At 49.5% G+C, this 23,676-nt stretch overlaps 1 protein-coding gene across 2 annotated transcripts in view; it reads right to left on the bottom strand.

The window, feature by feature from the left end:
- The window catches only part of KSR2 (kinase suppressor of ras 2), a 409,167-nt gene that overhangs the window by 48,997 nt on the left and 336,494 nt on the right, over positions 1-23,676 (bottom strand). For both annotated transcript variants that reach the window (XM_032876184.1, XM_032876185.1), the window contains exons 10-14: positions 20,943-21,111; positions 13,102-13,143; positions 12,381-12,447; positions 8,529-8,577; positions 6,459-6,826 (exon numbers count right to left, since the gene is read on the bottom strand). In XM_032876184.1, coding sequence (XP_032732075.1) covers positions 6,459-6,826; positions 8,529-8,577; positions 12,381-12,447; positions 13,102-13,143; positions 20,943-21,111 — 695 coding nt within the window. The remainder of the gene's footprint in view (positions 1-6,458; positions 6,827-8,528; positions 8,578-12,380; positions 12,448-13,101; positions 13,144-20,942; positions 21,112-23,676) is intronic.

The raw sequence follows: 23,676 nt of genomic DNA, 5'->3' as shown, positions 1-23,676 counted from the left end.
CCCTGAGACCATGACCTGAGCCGAAGGCAGAGGCTTAACCCACTGAGCCACCCAGGCGCCCCGAGTGTGTGTTTTATAAGATAAAGTGTAGGACAGAGAAAGAGGAAGGGAAGTGTGTAATGTGGAGGATATATGAAAGAGGGGTGTGTGCGTGTGTGCATGCTGGCCCCGTAGTAACTTACAGGGTATTTTAGTACATAAACAGAATCAAAGCTACAAAAAATGAAACTGGTTTAATAAGCCAGTGGCTTGCAAACTGGGGTGTACCAAATCCTCTGGAACTTAAAAAAGAGGCTTTGGCACACTGGACTAAGATGGGGCCTGGCTCTTACAGCACTACAGATACCCAGGTGCGTCTGATGAGATCGGGGGTGGTGAGATCCCGTGATACATTCCTGCCTACTCCCCCTGACCCCGCTGATGCAGCCAGGGCAACGAAGGAAGCCACAAGACTGAAATCAGACATACGTTTGCTCAATTCTAGGTTTTGCCAGGTGTTTGTTCTAGAACCCAGGCAAGGGCTCCCTTTGCCTTGTCTGACCTCAGTTTTCACATTTGGAAAATGGGCACAGTCATAAATGGGAGAAGATCACCGTGCCTGGCCTGAAGCCGAACACTGGCTGAAGGTTGGTGGACTCTGCCGCTGTTTTGGTGTATGGTGGGGGCTCTGCATTTATGAACATTAAAGAAATGCCCCTGAAGCAGGGAAATGGTTTCAGACATGATGATCAGCCGTGCCTCCTTCAGCTTCAAAAAAAGGCACCACAGGATGGACTGTGGTCTCCATGTGACCCTGAAGCTCACTGTGTCTTCCTTTCCAGAGAGACAGGGCTGGAGCAGAAGCTAATGAGGGCACTGGGACGTGGTGATGTGCCTTTCTGGGAAGAATGGAGCAGCGTGTCTCCCTCCTTAGGCTCACCCTTGGTGACGACAAGGGTAGAGCGGAGGCTTCTCTGCTGCTGATGGAGACCCACAGGCAGAACGCTAACCACGGAGGGCAGCCCTCTGAACACAGCCCTTCCTGGTCCAGCCAAGGGTAATGGGCTGGGTTGGGGGAAAAGGACGCTGGCGCCTGGTGAAGTCATCCTGTCTGACCATAATGGGAAGTGAGGGCAGATAAACGGCCATTTCCTTGAACTTCGAATGCCTCTGCCGCCATCAAAATACTCTCCTTGGGCCCCCACCCTTTATTTTGGGAGTTTCTCCATTTTTGTCCTTGAAGACACCAGTTCCCACCCCTGCCCACGACCCTCCAAGGGCTGCCTGCTCCCCTGAGCATAAAATCCAGACCTCTTACCAGCTCTCCGGGTCCTATAGCAGAGGGTCTTGGTGGGGGGTGGGGGGGCATCCCAGATGCCTAATAGTCGTATGAGGGAGGTTTTGTACAGAACCCGAGGCCTTAAGTCAGAGACTCTCTGGCAATGGTTCTCGACTGGGGGTAACTTTGCTCCAGGGACATCTGACAATATCTGAAGACATTTTTGGTTCTCACAACTAGGGACTCAGTACTGTTGGCATCTTATGGGTAGGGAAGAGGATCCTACTATCCTATGAGACATAGGCCAGACCCTGTAATGAATGACCCGGCCTAAAATATCATGTGGAGGCTGAAGGGATGCTGTAGGAATCGCTACCCACTTCAACCAGGCATGAGCCCCTTTCTCCTCCCCTCCCCCAGTCTGGTTCCTGCCGGCTTCTTTTCTCGCCTCCCACCCTCTCGTCCTCACCGACCACATTCTGCCACCACAGTCTTCTCTCTGGTTTGAAGCACACCCTGCTCATTCCTACCCCAGGGCCTTTGCATCTGCTGTTCCTTCTGCTGAGTGTGCCCTGCGCCATGTCTGCAGAGCTGGCTTCTCGCACTCAGGTCTCTGATGTCGGGATCCTCCCTCCCACCACGCTCACCTAAAATAACTCCAGTCCCCAAGGCCCTCTAGCACTGCTCTGGTTTGGTTCCTTCAACAGACCGAGACCTACTCAAATGATCTCATTACTACACAGCACTAGTCTGTCTGCCCCACTGGAATGACAGCACTCTGAGAACAGGGTCCATGTCTGTCCTGCTCGCCACCCTCCCCTAGCATCCAGTAAAGTGCCTGGTACTCAACGTCTTTACCAAAATCTGATGACTGAATGAGTGACTGGACAAACATTGGGGGAGAATACGTTTTCAACCCTTTGGAGGATCAAGTGCCTCGTTAGAGAGCTGGGCTCCCGTCCTGGCCCCACTTTACTCTCCTGGCCTCAGTTTCCATATCTGTAATATGGCCCAGATGCATTTAGTTGGATCAGGCTCCTCCTAATGGGGCTCTCTTGGAGACATCAACTGTAGCATTTTGCTTTGGTCTTGTCCCCATGGCACCCAGCTAAAGTAAGTTGGTCCATGTTCCTGTCACTAGACAAATAACAAATTTCTCCCCACTAAGATCCTAATTATTTTGCCATTTTGTCTGGTCTTTTTAATTTTTTTTTTAACTTTCCTATTTCCATTTGCCTCTGCACCAGCTGGACACATCCAGCATCAGCCCTGGGCACACAGTAGGTACTCTGTGGTAATATTCCCCAGGGTATGGCTCCCACATGTTAATCAGATTCAAATGGACTGGGAAGCTTGGTTAGAAAGTCTTAACCTTCAGAGTGATTCGATTCATTAGGCCCAAGGTGATGTGACAGACTGAATACTGGAGCCCAAAGATATCCAGGTTCTAAGCCCTGGAAACCATGTATTGCAAAAGGGACTTTGCAGAAGCTGAGCGTGTTGAAATGAGAAATGTTTCTGGATGGCTGGGTCCTAGACACACTCACAAGGATCTTTATATAAGAGAGATCTGACCGCGGAAGCAGGCCATGTGCCCACAGAAGGGAGAGGCGATACTGCTGGCCTTGAGGATGGAGGAAGGGGCCACAAGCCAAAGAATGCAAAGAATGTTCTAGAAGCCGGAAAAGACAAGGAAACATTCTGTTCCAGAGCCTCCAGAAAAGAGCAGCCCCCTTGACTTGAGCCCAGTGAGATCCACTCTGGACGTCCGGCCTTCAGAACTACAGAACAATAAATGTGTGTCACAGTAAGCCACCAAGTGTGTGCCCATCACCACACCCCTAGGAAACCTGACACTGGGAGCACCCAGCATCTGCACTGGCACGGCCTTCCCCCCTTTGCTGGCTCTGACATAGGAGGTCCAGGCAGAGCATACTTCGGGAAGCATCGCTCCAGGGCCGTTCCAAGCTGCTTTTCAAACCAGAGCATTTTTGTCAGCATCGGAGGGACTCTGCTCCAAGCACCTACTTCTACCTCCTGATTTCGCAGATGGGGACACTGAGGCCCAGGCAACTGCAGGAAGGCAGAAGGATGAGAGATGTTTCCTTTCAGCGCCATCGGCTTTCAAATTCCACTCGGAGTTTTATAAAATGAGCGATTGTGCCGATTGCCAATAGCTTTGCAACAATCTCATAATAACCCAATCGTGAAACGATTTAGCAATCCTGCTGCTAATTGTATTTGTGGATAGAGCAATTGGGTAACTAGTCGGTTATTACTCATTCCCCAAGAGCCATACACATCGCGTTACAGGGAAGCTAATCTTAGAAATACTTGTTAACTCCGATGATAATTACTAAGTAATTGGCGAGAACACGCCATTGTGAATTTAGCTGGAATATGCCAGGTAATTATCTGGTCTTATGTTCCCTGTAAAATAAATCCAGGGTCCAAAGATTGTTCTAGTTGGCTGGCTCTTGTCCAACCATGGGCCTCGGCCAGCCAATTACGCGGATGCAGGTGATTAATCAAATTACTCAAATATCGGGTTTCGAACTGAACATTCGGATAAGAGATCTGATGGTCGACAAGTGGGCGGTGCTGAATGGGAGAAGGGGGTACACAGAGCCCCCCCCCCCGAGATACATACATAATGACACAATAATAGGGAATAAATACCACTTCTTTGGGGCTCATCTGGCTTCTTCACACAAAATACCAAAACACTTCAGAGACCAATTACATGTCCCAAAGCTGTGGAGTCTTTATCAGGGTGCCAGGAAAAGGCTGCGCTATTTGTGAAATCTGCAAGCAGTTATGGTGCTTGGGGGTGGGGGTGGGGCAGAGTTTGCACATAATAGAAAGGGGCCACAAACGCAGCTGGCTTACAGGATGAGTGACACATTTCCATAATGACCACTTGTTTCTCAAGGAGGGCTGCTGACCGAATCTGTCCACTTCCAATTAGCCCCTGGGAAAGCGGGGAGGGAGGCTTGGGGTACTGGGCTCTACCAATAACACTAAGGAAGTCAAGGGTGGGAGGTGGGGGGCGAGAGGTCCTTAGAAGGGCAAGGCAAAGGACAGGAGATGGTGGGTTTTGTGTTTCTAGTTTGGGGATGTCTAAAAGAGGAGTCAGAGGGCCAGAAGGTGAGGAGCTGACCAGAGAGAAATTTGGGGTGACGGACTGGTGGGAGCAGTAGGCAGAAGACCAGTGTGTGTGTATGTGCGGAGAAGACCACCTTCCCACCAGATGTGTGTACCCCAAATAAAGGGCTATGCATGAAGACGATACATTCTGGATAACAAAGAGAGGAGGAAAGACGCTGTGGCAGGTTGTACAAGTGGCCACAAATTGTCCCTCTCCCTGCATCTATGCCCCTGCAAACCCTCCCATGCAGAGGCAGACTCTGTTCCTCCAAGCCTTGAATCTGGCTTGACCACATGACTTGGTTTGGCCAATGTCCATCGGTCAATATAACAAGGACAGAGGTGTGGAAGGCACTTGCCCATCAGCGCTCGACCTCTTGCTGCCCTGGGAACCCTGAGACCACCCTGGGAATGAGCCCAGGCTAGGCTGTTGGGGAGCAAGAGACCATGAGAAGGTACCCAAGAGTGACCAGCCCCCTGTCTGACCTGCCAGCTGACCACAGATATGTCCAAGAGCCCAGCTATGGGGCCTGGCTCAATGCAGACCTGTCCACAGGATAGAGGAAAACTCTGAAGGGTGGGGGGTAGTTTGTTACTCAGCACAAGCATACTGATACACTCACCTCGTGAGAAGAGCTCAGCCCCCGAATATGATCTCAGCTGGGAATTTCAGGGCTCCTTCTGTACTGTTCAGGGTGGAGAACCACCATTTTTACCCTGGTTTAGGGAGGATTGAAGGGCCAGCTCTCGATCTCCAATCCTTCCAAAACATTTACCACGGGCTACATGGATTCAATCCATTATCTGCACAGTCAGGGCTGACAGACAATAACACACCTTCTTCGGGCCACTGAGATCTTATAAATGGGCTCAAGGATGCTTTGTGTCACAAGGGACCAGACCAAAGACACACACCAGCTCTTCCATGAGCTCACAGCTCCTGCCAAGTTGAGAGACTTGTGTGTTTGGGATCTCATTGCTTGAGCTGGGAATGGGAAGGAGAGAGCAGACTCTCGGCATCCCAGGCCATGCCAGGAATGGCACTGCTGTGGTCAGTCCTAAAGCAACAGCAGAACAACAGCCAGAGTTTAAAAACACACCAAAGGGGGGCGCCTAGGTGGCTCAGTGGGTTAAAGCCTCTGCTCAGCGGGGAGCCTGCTTCCCTTCCTCTCTCTGCATGACTCTCTGCCTACCTGTGATCTCTGTCTGTCAGATAAATAAATAAAATCTTTAAAACAACAACAACAACAACAACAACAAAACACACCAAAGGATTGTTTCACAATTTTCAACTTTCAACTGAAGCGATTTTATTTTTTCTCAACATCCCATGTCCCTGGGCGAGGTTAGAGAGCAAGTTCAGGAAAGTTGCTACCACATGACATTTTCTTAATGTCAGATTTTCTCACTACCCTTCCTGTGCAGCTAGAGATCAGGGATCCTGGATATTTAAAATGGCAATCGTGAAGACCTGCCAACGTAATATGCTGCTTTCATGAAAGCCTGAATAACAGTCACCACGATCTTAGCCCATGGTTGGCAAAACTAGGGCCTGGGGGGCCAAATCCAGCACATCGCCTGCTTTTATAAATAAAGTTTTATTGGCACCCGGCCAATCTGATCCAACTGAACAGAGTTGAGCAGTTGTTACAGAAACTCTGTGGCCCATGAAACCACATTCACTACTGGGCCCTTCACAGAAGAAGTCTGCCAACCCCTGATTGGATCCAATCAGTTCAATGTTCATATGGAGACTGTGAGTCTCGGCACTGTTGTTCCACAAATACTAGGAGCACAGGGGGCTCCAAACCAACTTTCCTAGTTTCCCACTTACGGTGCTCTCCCCGTGGCACTGGTCTGCCCAAAGAGCTCTAGCATCAAAAGTATTTTCTGGAATCTCAAATTGTAAAAACCACACAATCGTAAACGGTAAAGCTGGAGATGCTCCCTTTGCCAGAACCATGCCTTAACCAGAAGCCCCCGCTTCTCAACCCTGCCAGAGGCAGGACTCTGGGACTGGGTCCGTGGCTGGGGGACCCCGGGCAGGACTGACCTGGTGATGATGGCCAGGTGGGGCGGGCTCATACAGGCGCCCATGAAGAGTACCACGTTCTCGTGCCGCGTCTGCCTGTAGGCCATCACCTCCCGCTTGAAGGCCTTTAACTGCTCCTCGTTATCCCTCTCGATGTCGATCAGCCGGATGGCCACCTCCCCGTGCCAGCGGCCGTGGTACACCTGCCCGAAGCGGCCCTTGCCGATGAGCTCGCCGATCTCCAGCTGCTCAAAAGGGATGTCCCACTCCTGCAGGAAGATGCTGGTCTGGCTGGCCTTGCGCGGAAAGCTCCGGGCTGAGAGCAGGGACAGGTTCATCTCCTCGAAGTCGTCCTCTGACTCCTCAGCCTCATCGTGGCCCTCTTCATTCTGGGGTCAGAAAAGGGAGAGTGGTCAGAGGGGCGCCTTCCACCGCTCCGCCTTCCTACGAGATCCCCCTGGGTCCGGACACATCCCTAAGTGCAATTTTGGCGGGTGGGGGACATGTACCGATTCACCCCAGGTTGCTCCTGTCTAGAATCATAGAAGGAGCTGAAAGGGAGATCGTGATAGTCCAATGCTCTCTTGCCAAGAGGGAACCTGAGGCTCCTAGAGGAGAAATGATGGGGGACCACCCAGGCCGGTTTGCTGGAGGCTGCTGGTTTGGGCAATGGAAGCCACCTTGGGGAGAGGGTGCCTGACTGGCTCAGTCGGTACCTAATCTCCAATGCCCTCCTATTCCGTCGTGATAGTTTGACCTGCCTGCTCATGCGTGTGTAAGACAGACAACAGGCTGGACTGTGGATGCATCAGGGATCTGTCTGCACAGAACACCTCGGCAGGGAGTGCCTTTTGCATCCCCCAGGGGATTTGGAACTGATGAGTCAGAAACAGGGAGAGGTCAGAGCTCCTCTGCACAGGGCAGACCCCTGGGCTTCCTCAGCCTCTGTGAGGACAGGGCATAGAAGGGAGGCTCTTAGGAGGGCTTACCTAAATCGGACTAAATGAGCTGGAATCTGGTCTCTGTGTGACTTCGAGTGAACTGCTGGACCTGAGAACTCCTTCTCTCATCATAAAGTAGAGCTAATAAAACCCGGCCTCCACCCCCGCGATGGTGTGAGGTTTTCAAGGGATGAGCGCCCTTGCACATGCCTGACCATTTGCATCCAATAGCCCCTCGGCTTCCAGAGAAAATGCAGATTCCTGGGCCCTACTCAGAGCTACCGAATCAGAGAAGAGAAGGCCGGGGCCAGAACGCTGCATTTTTGTCCCCACACACCCAGGTGGCCCAGGAATGCTTAGGTGCGACCACCGAATCACTAGACAATGAAGGTCCGGGGACCTGACTTCCCAGCGTGGTGCCGGACTGTCATGGCCCTTGGGTTCTTTTGCTTGAGTGAGGAAGCAGCAGGAGCCCCAGCCGGTGGGGATTCCCAGAGGCTTGGGGCCTGACGAGGCAGCCTGAGATCCTCCTGCCACCAAACCTGAGCAAGCTGCCCTTTGTGGCACACTCGGGAGAAATGGTACACTTTCCACTGGTTGGCTTCCCCCAGGATCATTTTTCGACTAGCCCAGTAATTGCAAAAAGGACATAATTTTCTCTGAGCTCTGCTCCCTCCGCTTTAGACACAGCAACAGTGCTGCGGAGTCCATGGTTCTAACTCAGGACACTTCATCCGTTCCTCTAGTAGTTTCGGCAAATGGAAAGAAGCCCCAGAACATTCTCGAAAGCTCGCCAAGCTCCTTGTCCCTGGGGACCCTGCCTCCCCCGGTGTATTCTTTGGAAGGCAGTGGAGCACAATCCCCTCGGTATTCACCTGGCCCTAAGCTGATTTTTCAATTTTCAAGAATGCAAATCTCTTGCCAACTTCTGCAAGACTAGCTTTTCCACGATGCACACCATATAATGGCCCATTAGTCTCAGTGCCGGGAGGGGCCCCCCACCACTTGTCCCGGAGTTAGAACATCCATCAAACAGGGTCCCCCGGCCCCGACCCACCCCAAGCCCTCTGCGTCATTAAAGTCATCCATCGACCCTGCCAAGTGCTACGCAGCCCCAGGAAAAAGGTGCTTCTCAGTCTCTGAATCTCACCTCTGAAGTTGGCTCCACTTCAATTTGAAGTAATGGATTTCCTTCCAAGCTTTAAAGAAAGGAAAAGAAACGTGACCCTCAGGTGAAAAGGAGGTCGGTGTCTTGTTTATCCATGTATGAATTCTTGGGATTGAGAAGCCCTCCCCATCAAGGCTTTATCTCAACATTCACTTCAACACTTGGGTCCAAAATAATCCATAACCTCACCATGAAAAAGCAATGACAAGGACACTGTTTTAAATACATTTTTGGGACTGCTCAGGGCCTCATTTTTCTTTATGGCTTCGGTGTCCACTGATCTGGCAGCTTCCTTATACGTTGGCCGAAATGCCATGGGTGGAAGAATTCTCAGAGCCCCGGGTGTTTGCTAGGAAAGAATTAACGAGATTGCTCGAGTTCACTTGGGTTTGGAATCTTAGGGGAGAACCTTAGGGTTTGGGATTACAGGCACTGCCCGCTTTCCGCAAGCTGGCCTGACGCCACTTCTCTTTCATGAAAGGTCGACGCTGATATCTACCAAAAGAAATTCAGAGAGGGCTTTTGCTTTCATGGAAAAGGGCAAAAAGTGAACATCACATTCAGCTTGGTTTTGCCATGAGCCATTACAGGGGCGTCGTGCACCCCGAGCAGTGGGAAGGCTGCCTCCAAGCTCCTTCCCTGGGACGTACCCTGGGCATCTCAGCATCTGGCCACCAGAGATCTGACCTGTGTCTATGAGCATCTGGGCTTCATCTCCGTGTACTTTGTGAATCCCTTAGCAAGATGTGTCCTAAGGTATCAGAAAAGCCTAAGAGAAGTAATTTTGGGGGCTGGGGGACACCTCCATTTTTTCCATAGAGATGAATGATAATTGCTTCTTTGTGTGACACTCTTTTGGCTCATGAAAGGTTTCCCAGACACGCTCTACTTTCAGATAGCGGGGAAAATCTGCGTGTGCCAGGACAGGGTGAGGCCATCCAAGGGATATGGAGTTGGAACTGGAACCAGCTCCTGACTTTGAGAAATATTTCGTTACTACCAAGGGGACGAAAGCAAGTGCAGAGACATTGTGCAGAAAGGCTAAGCGTGACAAGGGCCCAGAGTTAGGTATGAATCGAGTAAATGGAATACGGTGGAAATGCCCCGGAGAGATTACTGGATGTCTGTTGAAAATCCTCAGTGTTTGAGTTAGTTGGATGTTGCCAATCACATTGAATCAGGATGCGTGGAATGGGAACGAGAGAAACCGTATTGGACTGGAAGACACAGGTGTTGTGTGCGCACATGTGCACATGCGTGTGTGCACACGCATATGTGTCCACATGCGAGGGTGATGCAGACATGAGGTCCTGTGCTGCAGCTGGGCTAAGCTTGGGCTCCTGGTGTGTGTGGGTGCTGGGGCCACAGGGTGCTTGCATGTGTGTGTGCAAAGTACGCGTCAGGTATCACGTGGGTGCGATGGGATGTGCTCTCTGTAGGGGTGGTTCTGGGCGCATGGGAGTTGGGGATGCTCCCGGGGATGTTGTGGGCACGTTGTATGTTGACAATGTAGCTGGGTATATGCTGGGGTGTGAAGGCATTGTTGGAGCACATGTTATTTGATGGGCATGGGAGGTGTTTCTGGGGATGTTTTCAGAGGAGAGGGTGTGTGTGTGTGTGTGTGCGCGCGCGTGTGTGCGTGTTCTGGGTGTGTTTTCAGAGGAGAGGGTGTGTGTGTGTGCACGCGTGCATGCATGTGTGTGCGTGTGTGTATTCTGGGGAATGTGTTTTCAGAGGAGAGGGTGTGTGTGTGTGTGTGCGCGTGCGTGTGTATTCTGGGGAATATGTTTTCAGAGGATAGGGTTGTGCGTGTGTGTGCGTGTGTGTGTGCATGTGTGTGTGTGCATGTGCGTGGGTGTGTAGGGCTGCAGAGAGACAGTAACTGGGCTGCTGAAGGCCCAGAAAAGCTGAAACCAGGGGCAGGAAAAAAATCACAATGAACACCTTGCCCCCTTCCTATTTCCCCTGGGGAAGCTTAGCAGATCCCCTTACCCACCGCTCATTTGAGGGGCCACTGCTCTCCTGACCCTGAGACCTCAAGAAGTTGCTGACCCTGCAGACAGAGCCAGTCCACTTGCTGGAGAGGCTCCGGGTGAGAGGGAGCCTGAGGGGCTGGAGGAATGAAAAGAAGGGGAAAGAAGGGAGGGTCACAAAGTTCTGTTTACTCTCCTGTTAACGAGTTATTTACAAGTTATTTGCAGTATGGCCAGCACCCAGGGACAGCTGAAATGCCGCAAACTTAACGCCTTGGGGAGATCTGGGTGGAACAATGCGCTGGATTCCCTCCTCACACCCAACAACAAAGCAGGCAGCCCTCCTCTGCTGGCATCCAGGCGTGATTACGGCAGCCCGGCAATTAAATTATTTCCTTCCGCGAAGAGTTAGCGCCCATCGCTCCATGCCCGTTAAAGCAGATCACAGGCAGCTACTGTATTTCGCGGGTACTCCCTGCCTGCCAGTTAATAACCTGGGGTTCGTCTTGTACGAACTGTGGAACTGGTGTATACGCAGCAGAAAAATGATCCGGAGCTGGATGTCAGCACAATATTCCTGGCAAATTGCCGCTCCTTCGATTTCACAGATGGGCTACTTGGGTCTTTAACAAAGTCTGTAACCCGGGTCAGAAAGGATAGAGTAGTTAGGGGAGCAGAAGAACAACCAAAGAAGAAAAAATGTCAAATCGAGCAACCAAGGAGCCAGTCAAATCGAAATCAGGTCCCCTAGCATGCCCTCCACTTCGGCCACAACCAAAGAAGTGAAGTCAAGGGAGGTGGTTTGGGCTGTTGGGCTACACCAACAACAGACCACCTGGAAAGACATTCTGTGTGCCAAGGACGCTCGAGACGCCACATGCAAAGGCATTCATTGCAGTGTTGTTTATGACAGTGATATATGCGAAGACAGGAGATTGGGCAAGAGCGAGACGATTAAGGACATTTTCCACATCAATAATGATATTTCACGGCTCCTAAAAACAATGCCTATAAAGAGTCTAGAAAAATACGAAAAGTGCGATGCTATAGCTTTACGGGATGACAAAGCTGGCTGGAAATGGCAGAGACCATGAATCACGAGTATGTAAAATATGGATAGAAAGAACACACGTCAAAGTTTTAAGAGTGGTATGATTATGAGTGATGATTTTTCTTTTCTTTTTTTACAGACAAGTCCATGTTTTCCAAAATTAGCTTAGATTATTCTGATAACGGTATAAAATCAGAGGTCAGAAAACTTGGTCCATAAAAGGCCAGATGGTAAATATTTTGAACTTTGCAGACCCTATAGCCTCAGTTGCCATGAAAGCCATATAGACAGTATGTCATAAACAAATGGGCGTGGCTGTGTACCAATAAATCTTTATTTATAAAAACAGGTGGCAAATTGGATTTGTCCCATAGACTGTAGTTTGCTGATCCCTACTCTAACCCTAAGTTGTCCTTTTTTATGCTTGCACAATTTGTGCAAGACGAACCCCAATTATACTTTTTAGAGGTGGGGGACAATGATATACAACAACTGTTCTTTCGTTAGCTCTAGCTATTTCCGAAAGTTATCTTTCTGATCATAGAAGAGTCTGGGGATCCTAAGGAAATGGTCCAGCCCCTGGAAATCACCCTTGACAAGCAGGGCCAGGACACGAAGCAGAGAGGGCTCGTCCGCTGGGTCCAGGCCGAGAGAAGCTGTCACAGTCTCTCTCTGTTTACCTGAGTCATTCCCTAAGTCTCTCTCTCCCACAGTCTCCTACTTCGTCAATTCCAGGAAGAGGAAGCAAGACAGAGACCCTGAGCAGATTGAAGACCCAGCACCGGAGAAGGAGGTCTCTGTTCTACTTACATTGGATTAGAGGTCACTGGATGCAGGATGACCTGGGGCGCCCGGGTCGGCGTCTCCGGCACCACATCTGAGAAGCCGATGGGAGACAGTCAGAAACCCAACACGGAGTCCACAACCTCCCCCAAGGACCTGATTCCTGGCAGATGGGGCAGCTAGTAACTTCTCACTGGACTGTGCGTCCCTGGGGCTGGCCAATCCCTTCTTTCCCTTCCTCGATCACTTGAACTTGTCCCTCTCACACACACCAGTATTCCAAGATGGCGCCCTGGACAAAATGTCCCACTGACGATGTGAGGGGGTTGCCAGAGCCCTGAGCCTCTGACTGGAGGCCCCCAGCTGGTCAACTCCGAACCCACCCCCCCCACTCCTGAGTTCTCTTTGGTGAGGCCACATGGTTTCGCATCTCCTGGTGCCCAACGCAGCCCCTCCGAGCACCTCTCCACTACCACGTGGCTCTGGACCCCTCCTCACCCTGGCCTGTCCTTCTACTGCAGACCACTTCTCAGGCTGTTCTCTTGTGCCTCAGGATCTCCTTGGTACCACGGTGCCCTTAAGACCACCCAGCCTCCCACCTCCATGGCTCGCTATGATCCTGGGGGCTGGTGGTTCCACTGCTGCCCTCTTTGAGCCTGCCCCCCCGACAAACCTTGCCTTCATCTATTCCAGCAACGCGTGCCCTCCGAGGGCCTGCTCGGGGGGGCCTGCGAGCCCATGGACTCACCTGGGAAGATGAACTGCTGCTTGAATTTGTAGTAGTGGGACGCTTGCAAAAGAAGGAAAAGACCAAAGTCAGTGCTGTCCCTTCAAATAACAAATCGGGCTCCCGCAGCCATGGTGTGGGTTCTCTGCCCATCCTAGAGGGTTCCCAGATTCCTGCAGACACCCTAAATCACAAGGGACTGAGGGCATGTATAGAAGAACCAGAGCTCTATACATCCAAGCCAACCTCCCCACTGCAGCTCCCTAAAAACAGAGCATCTCACCTCGGAGAGTCACCAGGGCACAAACCCATTTTTGTTAACCACGTAGGGACACACATACACACAAAGAAAGTCTTTGTCAAGCCATAATCTAAAATATCAATTTTTTCCCTTAGCCAGAGTGATTAGAGAGGCTTTAAAAAAATATTTTATGACACAACGAGCTATGTCTCACACCTTTTAAGATGTCTACTCTCCAAAAGATAAGAGAGAGGTGCTGGCGAGGGTGTGGAGAGAGGGAAGAGTGTGGGGCACCGTTGGTGGGAATGCAAACTGGTGCAGCCATTGTGGAGAACGGTCTGGAAGGTCCTCAAACAATTAAAAATAGAACTACTGCAGGATCCAGCAAACCCAAGTCTCAGAATATGTCCAAAGGAAATAAAATCGCTATTCTGGAGAGATATCTGCCCTCCCACGTTCATTGTGGGATTATTTATAGGATCCAAGACATGGGAGCAACCCAGATGTCCCCTGATGGATGAATGGATAAAGCAAATGGTGTGTACACACACACACACACACACACACACACACACACACCCTGTATATTTACATATGTACATACAATGGAATACTATTCAGCCATAAAAAAGAAGGAAATCCTGCCATTTGCAACCACATGGATGGACCTCGAGGGCACTGTGCTAAGTGAAGTAAGTCAGACAGAGAAAGACAAATATTGTAATATTACTACTTAATATGTAGAATTTGACAAAACCATATTCATAGAAACAGAACCAGATAGGTTCGGGGACTGGCTGAAGGTGGTCAAAAGGGCACAAACTTCAAGTGATAAGACAAGTAAATCCTGGGGATATAACGTGCATCACAGGGACTATAGTTGACAATACTGCTTCATATATTTGGAAGTGGCTGAAAGCGTAGATCCTGCAAGTTCTCATCACGAAGAGAAAAATTTGTAGCTGTGTGTTGGAGATGGAGGGTAAGAAGACTGGTGGCCATTTTGCAACCTCCTACATGTATCAAATTATTAGGCTGTGCGTCTTCAACTGATACAATGTTATATGTCAAGTATATCTCAATAAAATTGGAAAAGTATGCATTTCCCGTGTTTTCCAAATTTTCTGCATTGAGCATTGTATGAGCGTTCCTGCTGCTGCGGTGACAAATTAGCACACGCTTGGTGGCTTAAAACAGCACGTTTATCTTCTTATAATTCTCGAGGTATAAGAAGTGTGGAATGAGTCCTAAGGGGCTAAAATCAATGTGTCGGCAGGGCTGGTTCTTTCTGGAAGCTCCAGAGGAAAATCAGTCCCTTGCCTTTTCCAGCTGTTAGAGCCCGCATTTCTTGGCCCAGAGCCCATCACTTCAGTCTCTGCTCTGGTCCTGACATCACTTCCTACCAACTCTGACCTTCTCATCTCCCTCTTATAAGTCCCCCTGTGGTTCCATCTGGATAATCCCACCTTAATTTAACTCAACTCAGGATCCTTAACTTAATCACATCTACAAAGACAAGTCATATAGAAAGTATCATAGTCACAGATTCTGGGATTAGAGCATAGCCATCTTTGGGGTACCATTATTCTGCCCACCAAGAGCATGAGTTGATCTCTATATTTAGGGATAAAAGAAATTTCCTTAACTTTGCTGCTGACTCACCTACAATTCATTTCACTTCCGGTTCATTCACCAGAGACCAGCTGTTCCAGATATCCCCAAGATTTCTGATGTTACCAGTTACTCCAGTGGGATGGATGGAGGGGCTGGAGCAGGTGGGGGCAGGGTGCCACGGACATTGGGGAGGTCACACAGAGTTTCAGCTCCCCAGGCAGAGGAATTGAGCAGGAATGGGGTCAGACAGCAGTCTGAACTGGTGAATACGCTTCCAGAAATAATTTCATTACGTCCGGGACAACACATGACGTGCACGTTGACTCACCAGGAACTCGCGGAGTGGATCAGAGGCTGGGGCCGGGGGTTGATAAACCATGGCCCATGTCTGGACCATCACCTGTTTTTGTTCATAAAGTTCTACTGGAACACAGTCTCGCATTCATTCATTTATATGCTGTCTCTTGCTGCTGTCACGCTACAATGTCATAGTTGAATATTTGCAACCATCTGGCCCATAAAGTCTAAAATATTCCTGTTAGGCTCATTATAGAAAAAAGTTGGCTGACTTCAAGTTCAAAGCAAAGATGAGCAGGACAGCAAGACTAGGAGGCTGATCCTAAAGGGTTGAATCCTGGCTCTTCCTTTGGCTGTTTGTAAAAGCTTGAGCAACTCTCTCCTGAGCCTCGGTTTCCATGTGTGTAAAATGGGGATAATAACAGTCTTTCCCTCCCAGGGCTGAGATCATTGTTACATGAGATCAGAGTGCACAGTAGTGCTGAGTAAGCATTAGGTACTGGGGTTAAGCCAATATCTTTCTAAGCTCTCTTAATAAATAGACAAGAATGATTTATAATGAAGAGAAAATCTGTTTCAAGGAGCAAAGTCATTAGCTGCCCCTGAGGTTGGAACTGATTTATAAACTCCCCCAGGACAGAGAGCAAGTGTTGGCATCTCAGGATCCCAAGGGCCCTTGCACCAATGGGCGCAGGACTCATGTTTGTGGAATTAATCAACTCTCTTCTAGCACAGCGATCCCCAAATATCACAGATAGTTGGAATCCAAACGGATGCATTTTCTAATTCTGGAAAATGAGGTGCCCGGGAAGGGAAGCAACTCATTCGAAGTCACACAGCAGAGCTTTAAAAGAGAGCCAACCTCCGTGATTTCAAGGACCTTCTTCTGTTAGATAACTTGGTTGTTTTTTTTTTTTTTTTTTCTTTTCATTGCACCCTGTCAACAAGGGGCTAAAATTAAAAAGGAAAAACTACCCGGAGTTCTCAAGAGGCTTAGCTGATCTCTTCTCTCAAGAGGCTTAGCTGATCTCTTCTCTCCCCAACTGGGATGGGGGATTCAGTGTCTGCAGAAAAGGCTAACTGGCAGTTACATTCTTTCACAGAGCAGCAGCTGGGGGAGGGAGAGGAGACACTGCTCTGAAAAGGGACAGGTGTCAGGCAGAGGGACGCCGGCAAATGCCTCCAAGCACATAGCCAGCCCCATCCTCGACCCTCTGTGTGCCGGAGAACAGCTTGTTCCTGATGACCGAAAAGGAGACAGTGGCCAGAGAGGACTCAAGGCGTGGCCATGGGCCCTTTCCTTGCCAACAACAGGCACCAGTGAGGAGCGATTCCAATGGGAAGCTGATGAACCCAAGTGGTCTGTTCAGGAAAGCTGAGCGGCTCCCACTCTCTGGAATGGAAGAGGACTCAGGGGAACTGGCTTTGAAGTCGCCTCTACTCTGAAGCCCTCCTTCCTACCCTCCTTCCCTAAGGCCTCCCCCCAAAGCAGCCTGAATGGTTTTCGAGAAGGATCTACAAGGAAGAAGGGAGGATAAGTCATCTCCTGCCTACACCTTTTAAATAAAATTCAGATTTAAATAAAACCCAGATTCCTGCCATGCCTTGGAAGGCCTGGCCAGACCTCCTCCCTGCAGCCCTGAGGCTTACCTGGTGCCATTTTCCCCTTACTCATGGCACTCAGTCACTGGGACATTTTTTCAGCTCTTCCCTGGGGCAGGGCCTTTGCACATGCACCCTCCCTCCACCCGGTCAACTCTCCCCCATCTTCGGAATTCAGCCCCCTCTAACTCTTCAACCTAAACTTGTCCTCCCCCAGGCTGGGAAAAGGCAAGCAGGTGGATTCTCTCCTAGTTCCCCCAGGAGAAACCAGCCCTGTGGACACCTTGATGTTTAGCCCTGTGAAAGCAACTTTAGACTCGTGACCTCCATCACTATAAAATAATATGTTTCGGCTGTTTTAAGCCACTAAGCTTGTGGTGATTTATCACAGCAGCCACTGGAAACTCATAAAGGGCACAGCTGGTGTGTGTACAGCTTCATACCTAGTGCCTTGTATAGTACTGGTACATAGTAGATGCTCAGTAAATATGTGTCATGGAAACAGATGGGTGAATGCAGTGTGAGGGGAAGGGGGTGGTTCTGGACAGGAGGAAACACCCATGAGCCACTGGCCAGGTCAAATATGGCCTAGGATTTGGAAGTGAGCGGCAGGAGAACAAGGAAGTCAATCACAAATTCTACCAAGTCTGTGCCTAATGCACTTAGTTTTCCAACTAAAAACTCTTTCAAATGTCATGAGGTTAACAAGTGAGCCAAATGCCTATTAACCCCATGGGACCCTTTTAGAAAAGAACATTCTAGATCAGTCAATGCTGGGGACTGGTTATGCCAAGCATTACCTGGAACAGTCTTTAGAAAACTCAACAGCTGGGAGGGAACCATGGTCAAAGCAGCTTTCCCATCAGCAAAGGCTCACAGTTGAGAGTGTGACAGTGACTAGGGTCTTATATGAACAGGATAGGCACTTGTCAATCCTGAGGAAATTTTGCTAAAACCTCCTAAGTCAAGGGAGAAGATCCGGCTGCTCATCTGGAAGGTCCTATTTTGCTCACCATTTCCATATTGCATTTTATTATTACCATCTGGTTATAAAAGCGGCGCATGCTCCTTGGTATCTACACATTGTAGCAATGCATAAAATAAAACTCCTCTTCTTAGAAACAGCTGCCACGTGAAGTTCTTGCAGACTTTTTTTTGGTGCATATACAAATACACAAGTATATATACACACACATATAAACATATGTATACACCTGTATGTAATTATTTTAGAATACGAAGGATGTTATTACACCAACTGCTTTGCGAATCACTTATTTTCCCACCAAAATGATATTGTGGATATCTTTCATGTCAGGATATCTACAAGGAGCCCCTCCATTCTTTTTAAGGGCAGCTGAATATTTGGTTATGCAGGAATATTACAGCATATCAGCCATTTCCCCTCGATTGTAATCAACGATTCCCCTCTTGGGTTGAGTCCAGATTTCCCACTACCGCAATGAAATCCTTATGCACTGATCCCTGTGCCCTACGCAAATATAATCTGTATATAGAGTCTTAGAAGTGATATTGCTGGTCCGAGGAATGTACATATAAAACTTTGACAGACAATGCAAAATTACCTTCTTGGAAGGTTGAATTCAATTCCTACTCCTAACACCAGGGTATATGAGGATTTCATTTATTTCCAGAATTCTGATTAAGGCCGTATGAATTAGCAGTGATGGTGGGAAATGCCAAAAATGGTAGCCATGGTGTTTTTTGTTTTTGTCTTTTTTTTTTTTTTTGAGATTGAGAGAGAGCGAGCAGAGGAGGGGTAGAGGGAGAGGGAGAATCTTAAGCAGGCTCCATGCCCAGCGTGAAGCCTGATGTGGGGCTTGATCTCACGACCCTGAGATCACAACCTGAGCCAAAATCAAGAGTCAGGTGCTTGACCAACTGAGCCACCCAGGCACCCCAGCATTTGTCAAGATCTTCATGGAGTTAGGCACTCTGCTCCGCTCTGTATGTGAATGACAGGTTTAGTCCTTTAGTGATTCTGTGAAATAGATACTATTATCATCCCCATTTTACAGAGGAGGAAACAGAGGCTCAGAGTGGTAACTGATTCACTCGGCAAGATGCAGGTATGAAGTAGCAGAGCGGGCATTTGAACCCCAAGCAGCCCAGGCCCAGAGCTCATACTCTTAACTAAAGTGCCTTCACTCAGAGCACCGCTCAGCCCACTCCCCAGACGTCACTGTTATGAGACACTCCAGAAGATGTGCAGATCCACGGGCAGGCGAGTAGACAATCAGTGAGGACCCTGCCTCGGGGGACCCAACCAAAGGAATGAAGCAGCTCAGGGAGACAGCCATCACCCCTGGTCAGCCAGGTGTCTTGTCTAAAGATGCCAGCAAAAGTCTTTGAGGGGCAGAAAGAGTTGTGGCATTCGGACACACACTGCTCCCTTAAGAGGTCCTTTCTCAGCCCCTGGTCATTAAGCAAGCAGCAAACAGTTTCAGGGACAGTACCCCAAAGTCAGTGACCAGGGGTGGGGTCGAGCAGCTCTAAGAAAGCACCCAGACACCCACTTCCCCTCAGATTTGGGGGGGGGTCATGAAGTGTCCACTCACCCCGTTCCAGGGAAGTGGAAATGGACCACCCCAGAGGTGGCAGTGGGAGCCCCAGCCTGTGGACATAGTGGGCAGTTTTGGCCTCATTGGCTCGGGGAAGCACACGCCGAGATGATTCCAGCTGTTGGCTCACATTACGGTCCTTGGTGGCTACCAACTGAGTGGCCTTCACATCAGACAGATACAAGACTGCCTCAGGCTTGAACTTCACAAAAAATTCCCCATATTGTCAAGACTTCAAAATGTGCCTTATTCCCATGGACATAGCCCCAGATCAAAACAGTGTGGGCAGGCAACAGCTTATCCTTAAATCAGTAGTGGTATCAGGGTGCTGCCTAGGTGTGGGAGTGGGCCCCCTTTTGCCTACCCACCATTCACTCGTGGCTTATTGGGTTTGGAAGTGTGACCCGTGGCTGAGAACCTGGATTTCCTCCCCCTGCACGAAGCTTGCTGGCTCAAAGGGAAATCAGCCCCTGGATCAGCACTGTCCAGTGGAACTTTCTGTGAGGATAAAAATATTCTGTATTTTGCACTGGCCAATATGGCAGCCACCAGCTCCAAGCGGCTAATGAGTAATCAAAATGTGGCTAATGTGGCTGAAAAATTAAAACTTCAATTATATTTACTTTTAATTCATTTTGGTTTAAATAGGCACATGTGGCTACGGGGCACCATATTGAACAACAGAGATCTAAATTCTGGTTCCCATTGGTCAAGCCAGACCTCATCCCACGAGCCTCCTTCCTGCAAATACGGCCAAGTTAGAAAGTCCTAAGGGCCCTAGAAAAGGTAGTGAGCTGGGCTGGACCTCAGAAGATGGGGGTGTACTCTTAGATCTGGCCCAACTGAGCAGAGAGAGATCCCTTAAGTCTAATGACAAAAGAGGCCAAGAAGCCAAACATCTCATGAGTGGCTTTTCCAGCATCTTATAGCCCCATGCATGGTCTCAGGTCACCAGCCAGATGCCTTGGAATTTGTGGACTAGGAGAAACTTCCAGATCCTCTCATCCATCTGTATCCTTTCAAAGGTGGGAAAGCTCAAGTCAGAGGTCATATGGCATGAACACGGCAGAACCGGATACTGAATCCAGGACCCCAGCTGTTCATTCTGAGCCCTATCCTGACATCTGGAGTAAGTCTCTGTCTGAATGCAGCCCTGCCCAGCTGCAAGCCCAGGATCCTGATGCCAATTTCAAGCTATTTAGCTCATGAGACAACTGCCAGCTTGATTAGAGCCCCTCCCACCCCGCCCCATGACTGACCTAGCTGGAGACACTGGGTTGCTGTTGACCAAAAGTCCTTGACCTCTCTGAGCCTCAGTATCCTCATCTGTAAAATGGAGCCAAGAAGGCTTACTTCATGGCAATCCTAAAGATCAAATAAGGTAATAATGTGGTGATTGCCCTGCCTATGGGAAGACTCAGCCGCATGCCTTCAACCCCTTACCTTTAAGCATGGACCGACCCAGACACGGCTCTGGTTCGAGCCCAACCCTTCCTCCCACCACAGCATCCCAAGTGCAGAGGTACCTGGCAGGTTGAAGTTCTTCTGCTGCCTCGTGCACTGTGGGGAAGGGTGCAGGGGAGAAGGCGGCGTGGCGCTGGGAGGGAGGGGCGGTGCTGGCGAGGAAGGCGTGGAGGATGTTGTAGATGAGGGATTGCTGCTGGAGTCTGGCTGGTAAGGGACAGGGATGTGGTCCTGCAGAAAGAAAACAGGGCAGGGACCAGGGGGAGGCAGAGAAGCGGAGACACCGCAGTGAGAGTGGGCAAGCAGGAAGGAACCCACGCCGGCATCCTTAGCCACTTCCCTTAGCCACCAGACCCTTCCCACGTCCCACCAGCTTCATCATCCCCACCCACCAGCTAGTTTGCATCCAGCTGTGGAAGGAACAGTTCCTGGCATCAATTTCCCACCCGCTGCCTGGACTCCAGAGCGAAAGGTTACCACGTAATGAAAGGCACGTAGGTGACAGCCATGCTCTTTGTGCCTTTCGATTTGGGAAAGCCCCACGCCGAGGTGCCCAGAGTGCTCTTCCCATCCTAACACCTCTCCTCCTGAGTGTTTATTAAAGAATCAACAGCCTGACAGCTCCAGAGAGGGCGCGAGAGCGAGCCTTCAGCTTCTTCACTCACATCTCATTTGGAGTCGCCACTGCCTCTCCTGGAGCCCGAGCTGGCTCTAAGTGAACATGAGGACATAATCGAAGTGTGCAACCTCAGAATGGTCCCTGGCTGGGAGGGTGGGTGGCGATCAGGAGCAGTGTCCCCCAAAAGCCCTGCCCCTTCGGAAACTCAGAATGTTTCTCTGGAAAAAGGTCTTTGCGGATGTAATTAAAGATCTCAAGAGGAGATCATTCTGGATTAAGGTGCGACCTAAATACAATGTCAAGTGTCCCTATAAGAAATGGAAAAGGAGAGACATGCACAGAGGGAAAGGCCACATGAAGACAGACGTAGAGATCACACTGCCACGTCTCTAAGCCAAGCCACGACTAGGATGGCCAGAGCCACCAGAGGTTAGGAGAGAGGCATGGAATGGATTTTCGCTCAGAGCCTCCAAAAGGAACCATTCCTACTAACACTTGATTTCAGACTCCTGGTCCCCAGAACTGGGAGAGAAAAAATATTTGTTGTTCTAGCTCCCCAGTTTGTGGTCAGTTGTTATGGCAACCACAGGAGATTGAGCCCAGCAGATGCCGCTGAGTCAGGCAAACCCAGACTCACAGTTCCCACAGCGACCCCTCCCCCCTGCATCTGGGACCAAATGCTTAACCTCTCTGGTCCTCAGTTCTGCCCACTGTAAAATAAGAGTACCAGCAAACCTCAATGTCCCGTAAAAGTGATTCCTGCCTCTCAAAGCCAGAGGAACTAAGTGTTCTCCAGGGCACACTGCCTGTCCCCTCATAGGACGCCAGTCACCTAGTCCCTGCATTACTGAGGTCCATCACTCCGATGGGCTACGGTGCCTGAGGATAGTTTTGTGCAAGCCGATTATTTGACAATGGGTATGTTTACCTGCCAAACTCCAGAGTCAGTGTAATAAACACCAACCAGCATGGGGCGGGGGAAGGGGTAGCGGGCACTCTGTCTGGCTGCCCAATGGATGGCTGTGCTGTGCATGTTACCCTCCCAGAACACACTCACTCCCGCTGCCTCCAAGTAAGCTCACTTCCGTGAGCTCCAGCCTCTCCTCATCCCTTACATGGGCTAAGAACCCCCACCGGCTGGGTCTACTATGTTTATATGTGCTTACCCATGCACCTATGCCCCTGGCATTGGGCCGAGGCCCTTGTCTGTCAGTAAATGGGAGCAATCATGTTGGTGACACAATCTGCCTTGAAACTTCTTATCTGGGATAACTGTAGATTTCACAGGCGGTTTTAAGAAGCAGCAGAAACCTCGCGCATCCTTACCCGGTTTTCTTTGATAATTCCGTCTTGCAAAATTACAGCACAGTATCCCAATGCAGACATTGCATGGATACAGCCAAGAAACAGAACATTTCCACCACCATGGGGATCCCTCACATCGCCCTTTCATGGCTACTCCCACCTCCCTCTCTTTCCCTCCCATCTTGAACCTTAAGACACCACTCATCTGGTCCCCATTTCTATTATTTTGTCATTTCAGGAACGCTATATAGGTGGAATCATAGAGTATGCAAACTTTCTGGATTGGCTTTTTCTTTTTTCCACCCAGAAGAATTCTTTGGAGATTTCTCCAAGCTGTTGAGTGTATCGATAGTTTGTTCCTTTTAATCTCTGAGCAGTGTTCCATGACATGGATGTATCCCAGCGTGTTTGACGGTTCAGTCACTGAAGGACAGCTACGTTGTTTCCCCTCCGTGGCTACTGTGGATAAAGCTGCTGTTAACATTCGTGCACAGGTTTTGTACGCACAACCGTGTTTATTTCTCTGGGATAAATACCCAGGAGTGCAACTTCTGGACAGCATGATAATTGCATGTTTAATTTTTAAAGAAAATGCAAATACTGTTGTTTGGAGCAGCTACACCATTTTATATGAACAATGTATGAGTGATTTTCTCTGCCTCCCAGCCAGTGTTTGGTGTTTTCACTATGTTTTACTTTAGCCATTCTGATAGGAATGTCATGATATTTCACTGTGGTTTTAATTTGCATTTTCCTAATGGCTAATGATATTGAACATCTTTTCATGTGTTCACTTGCCATCTGTATATCCTCTTTGGTCTTGATTATTGTTAACTATATAATGAGCCTTGAAATCAGGCAAACGGATTCCT

This window comes from Lontra canadensis, unplaced genomic scaffold (genome assembly GCF_010015895.1).
Source record: "Lontra canadensis isolate GAN:19392208 unplaced genomic scaffold, GSC_riverotter_1.0 scaffold58, whole genome shotgun sequence".
NCBI lineage: Eukaryota > Metazoa > Chordata > Mammalia > Carnivora > Mustelidae > Lontra > Lontra canadensis.
This window is presented reverse-complemented; position numbering and strand designations above follow the sequence as displayed.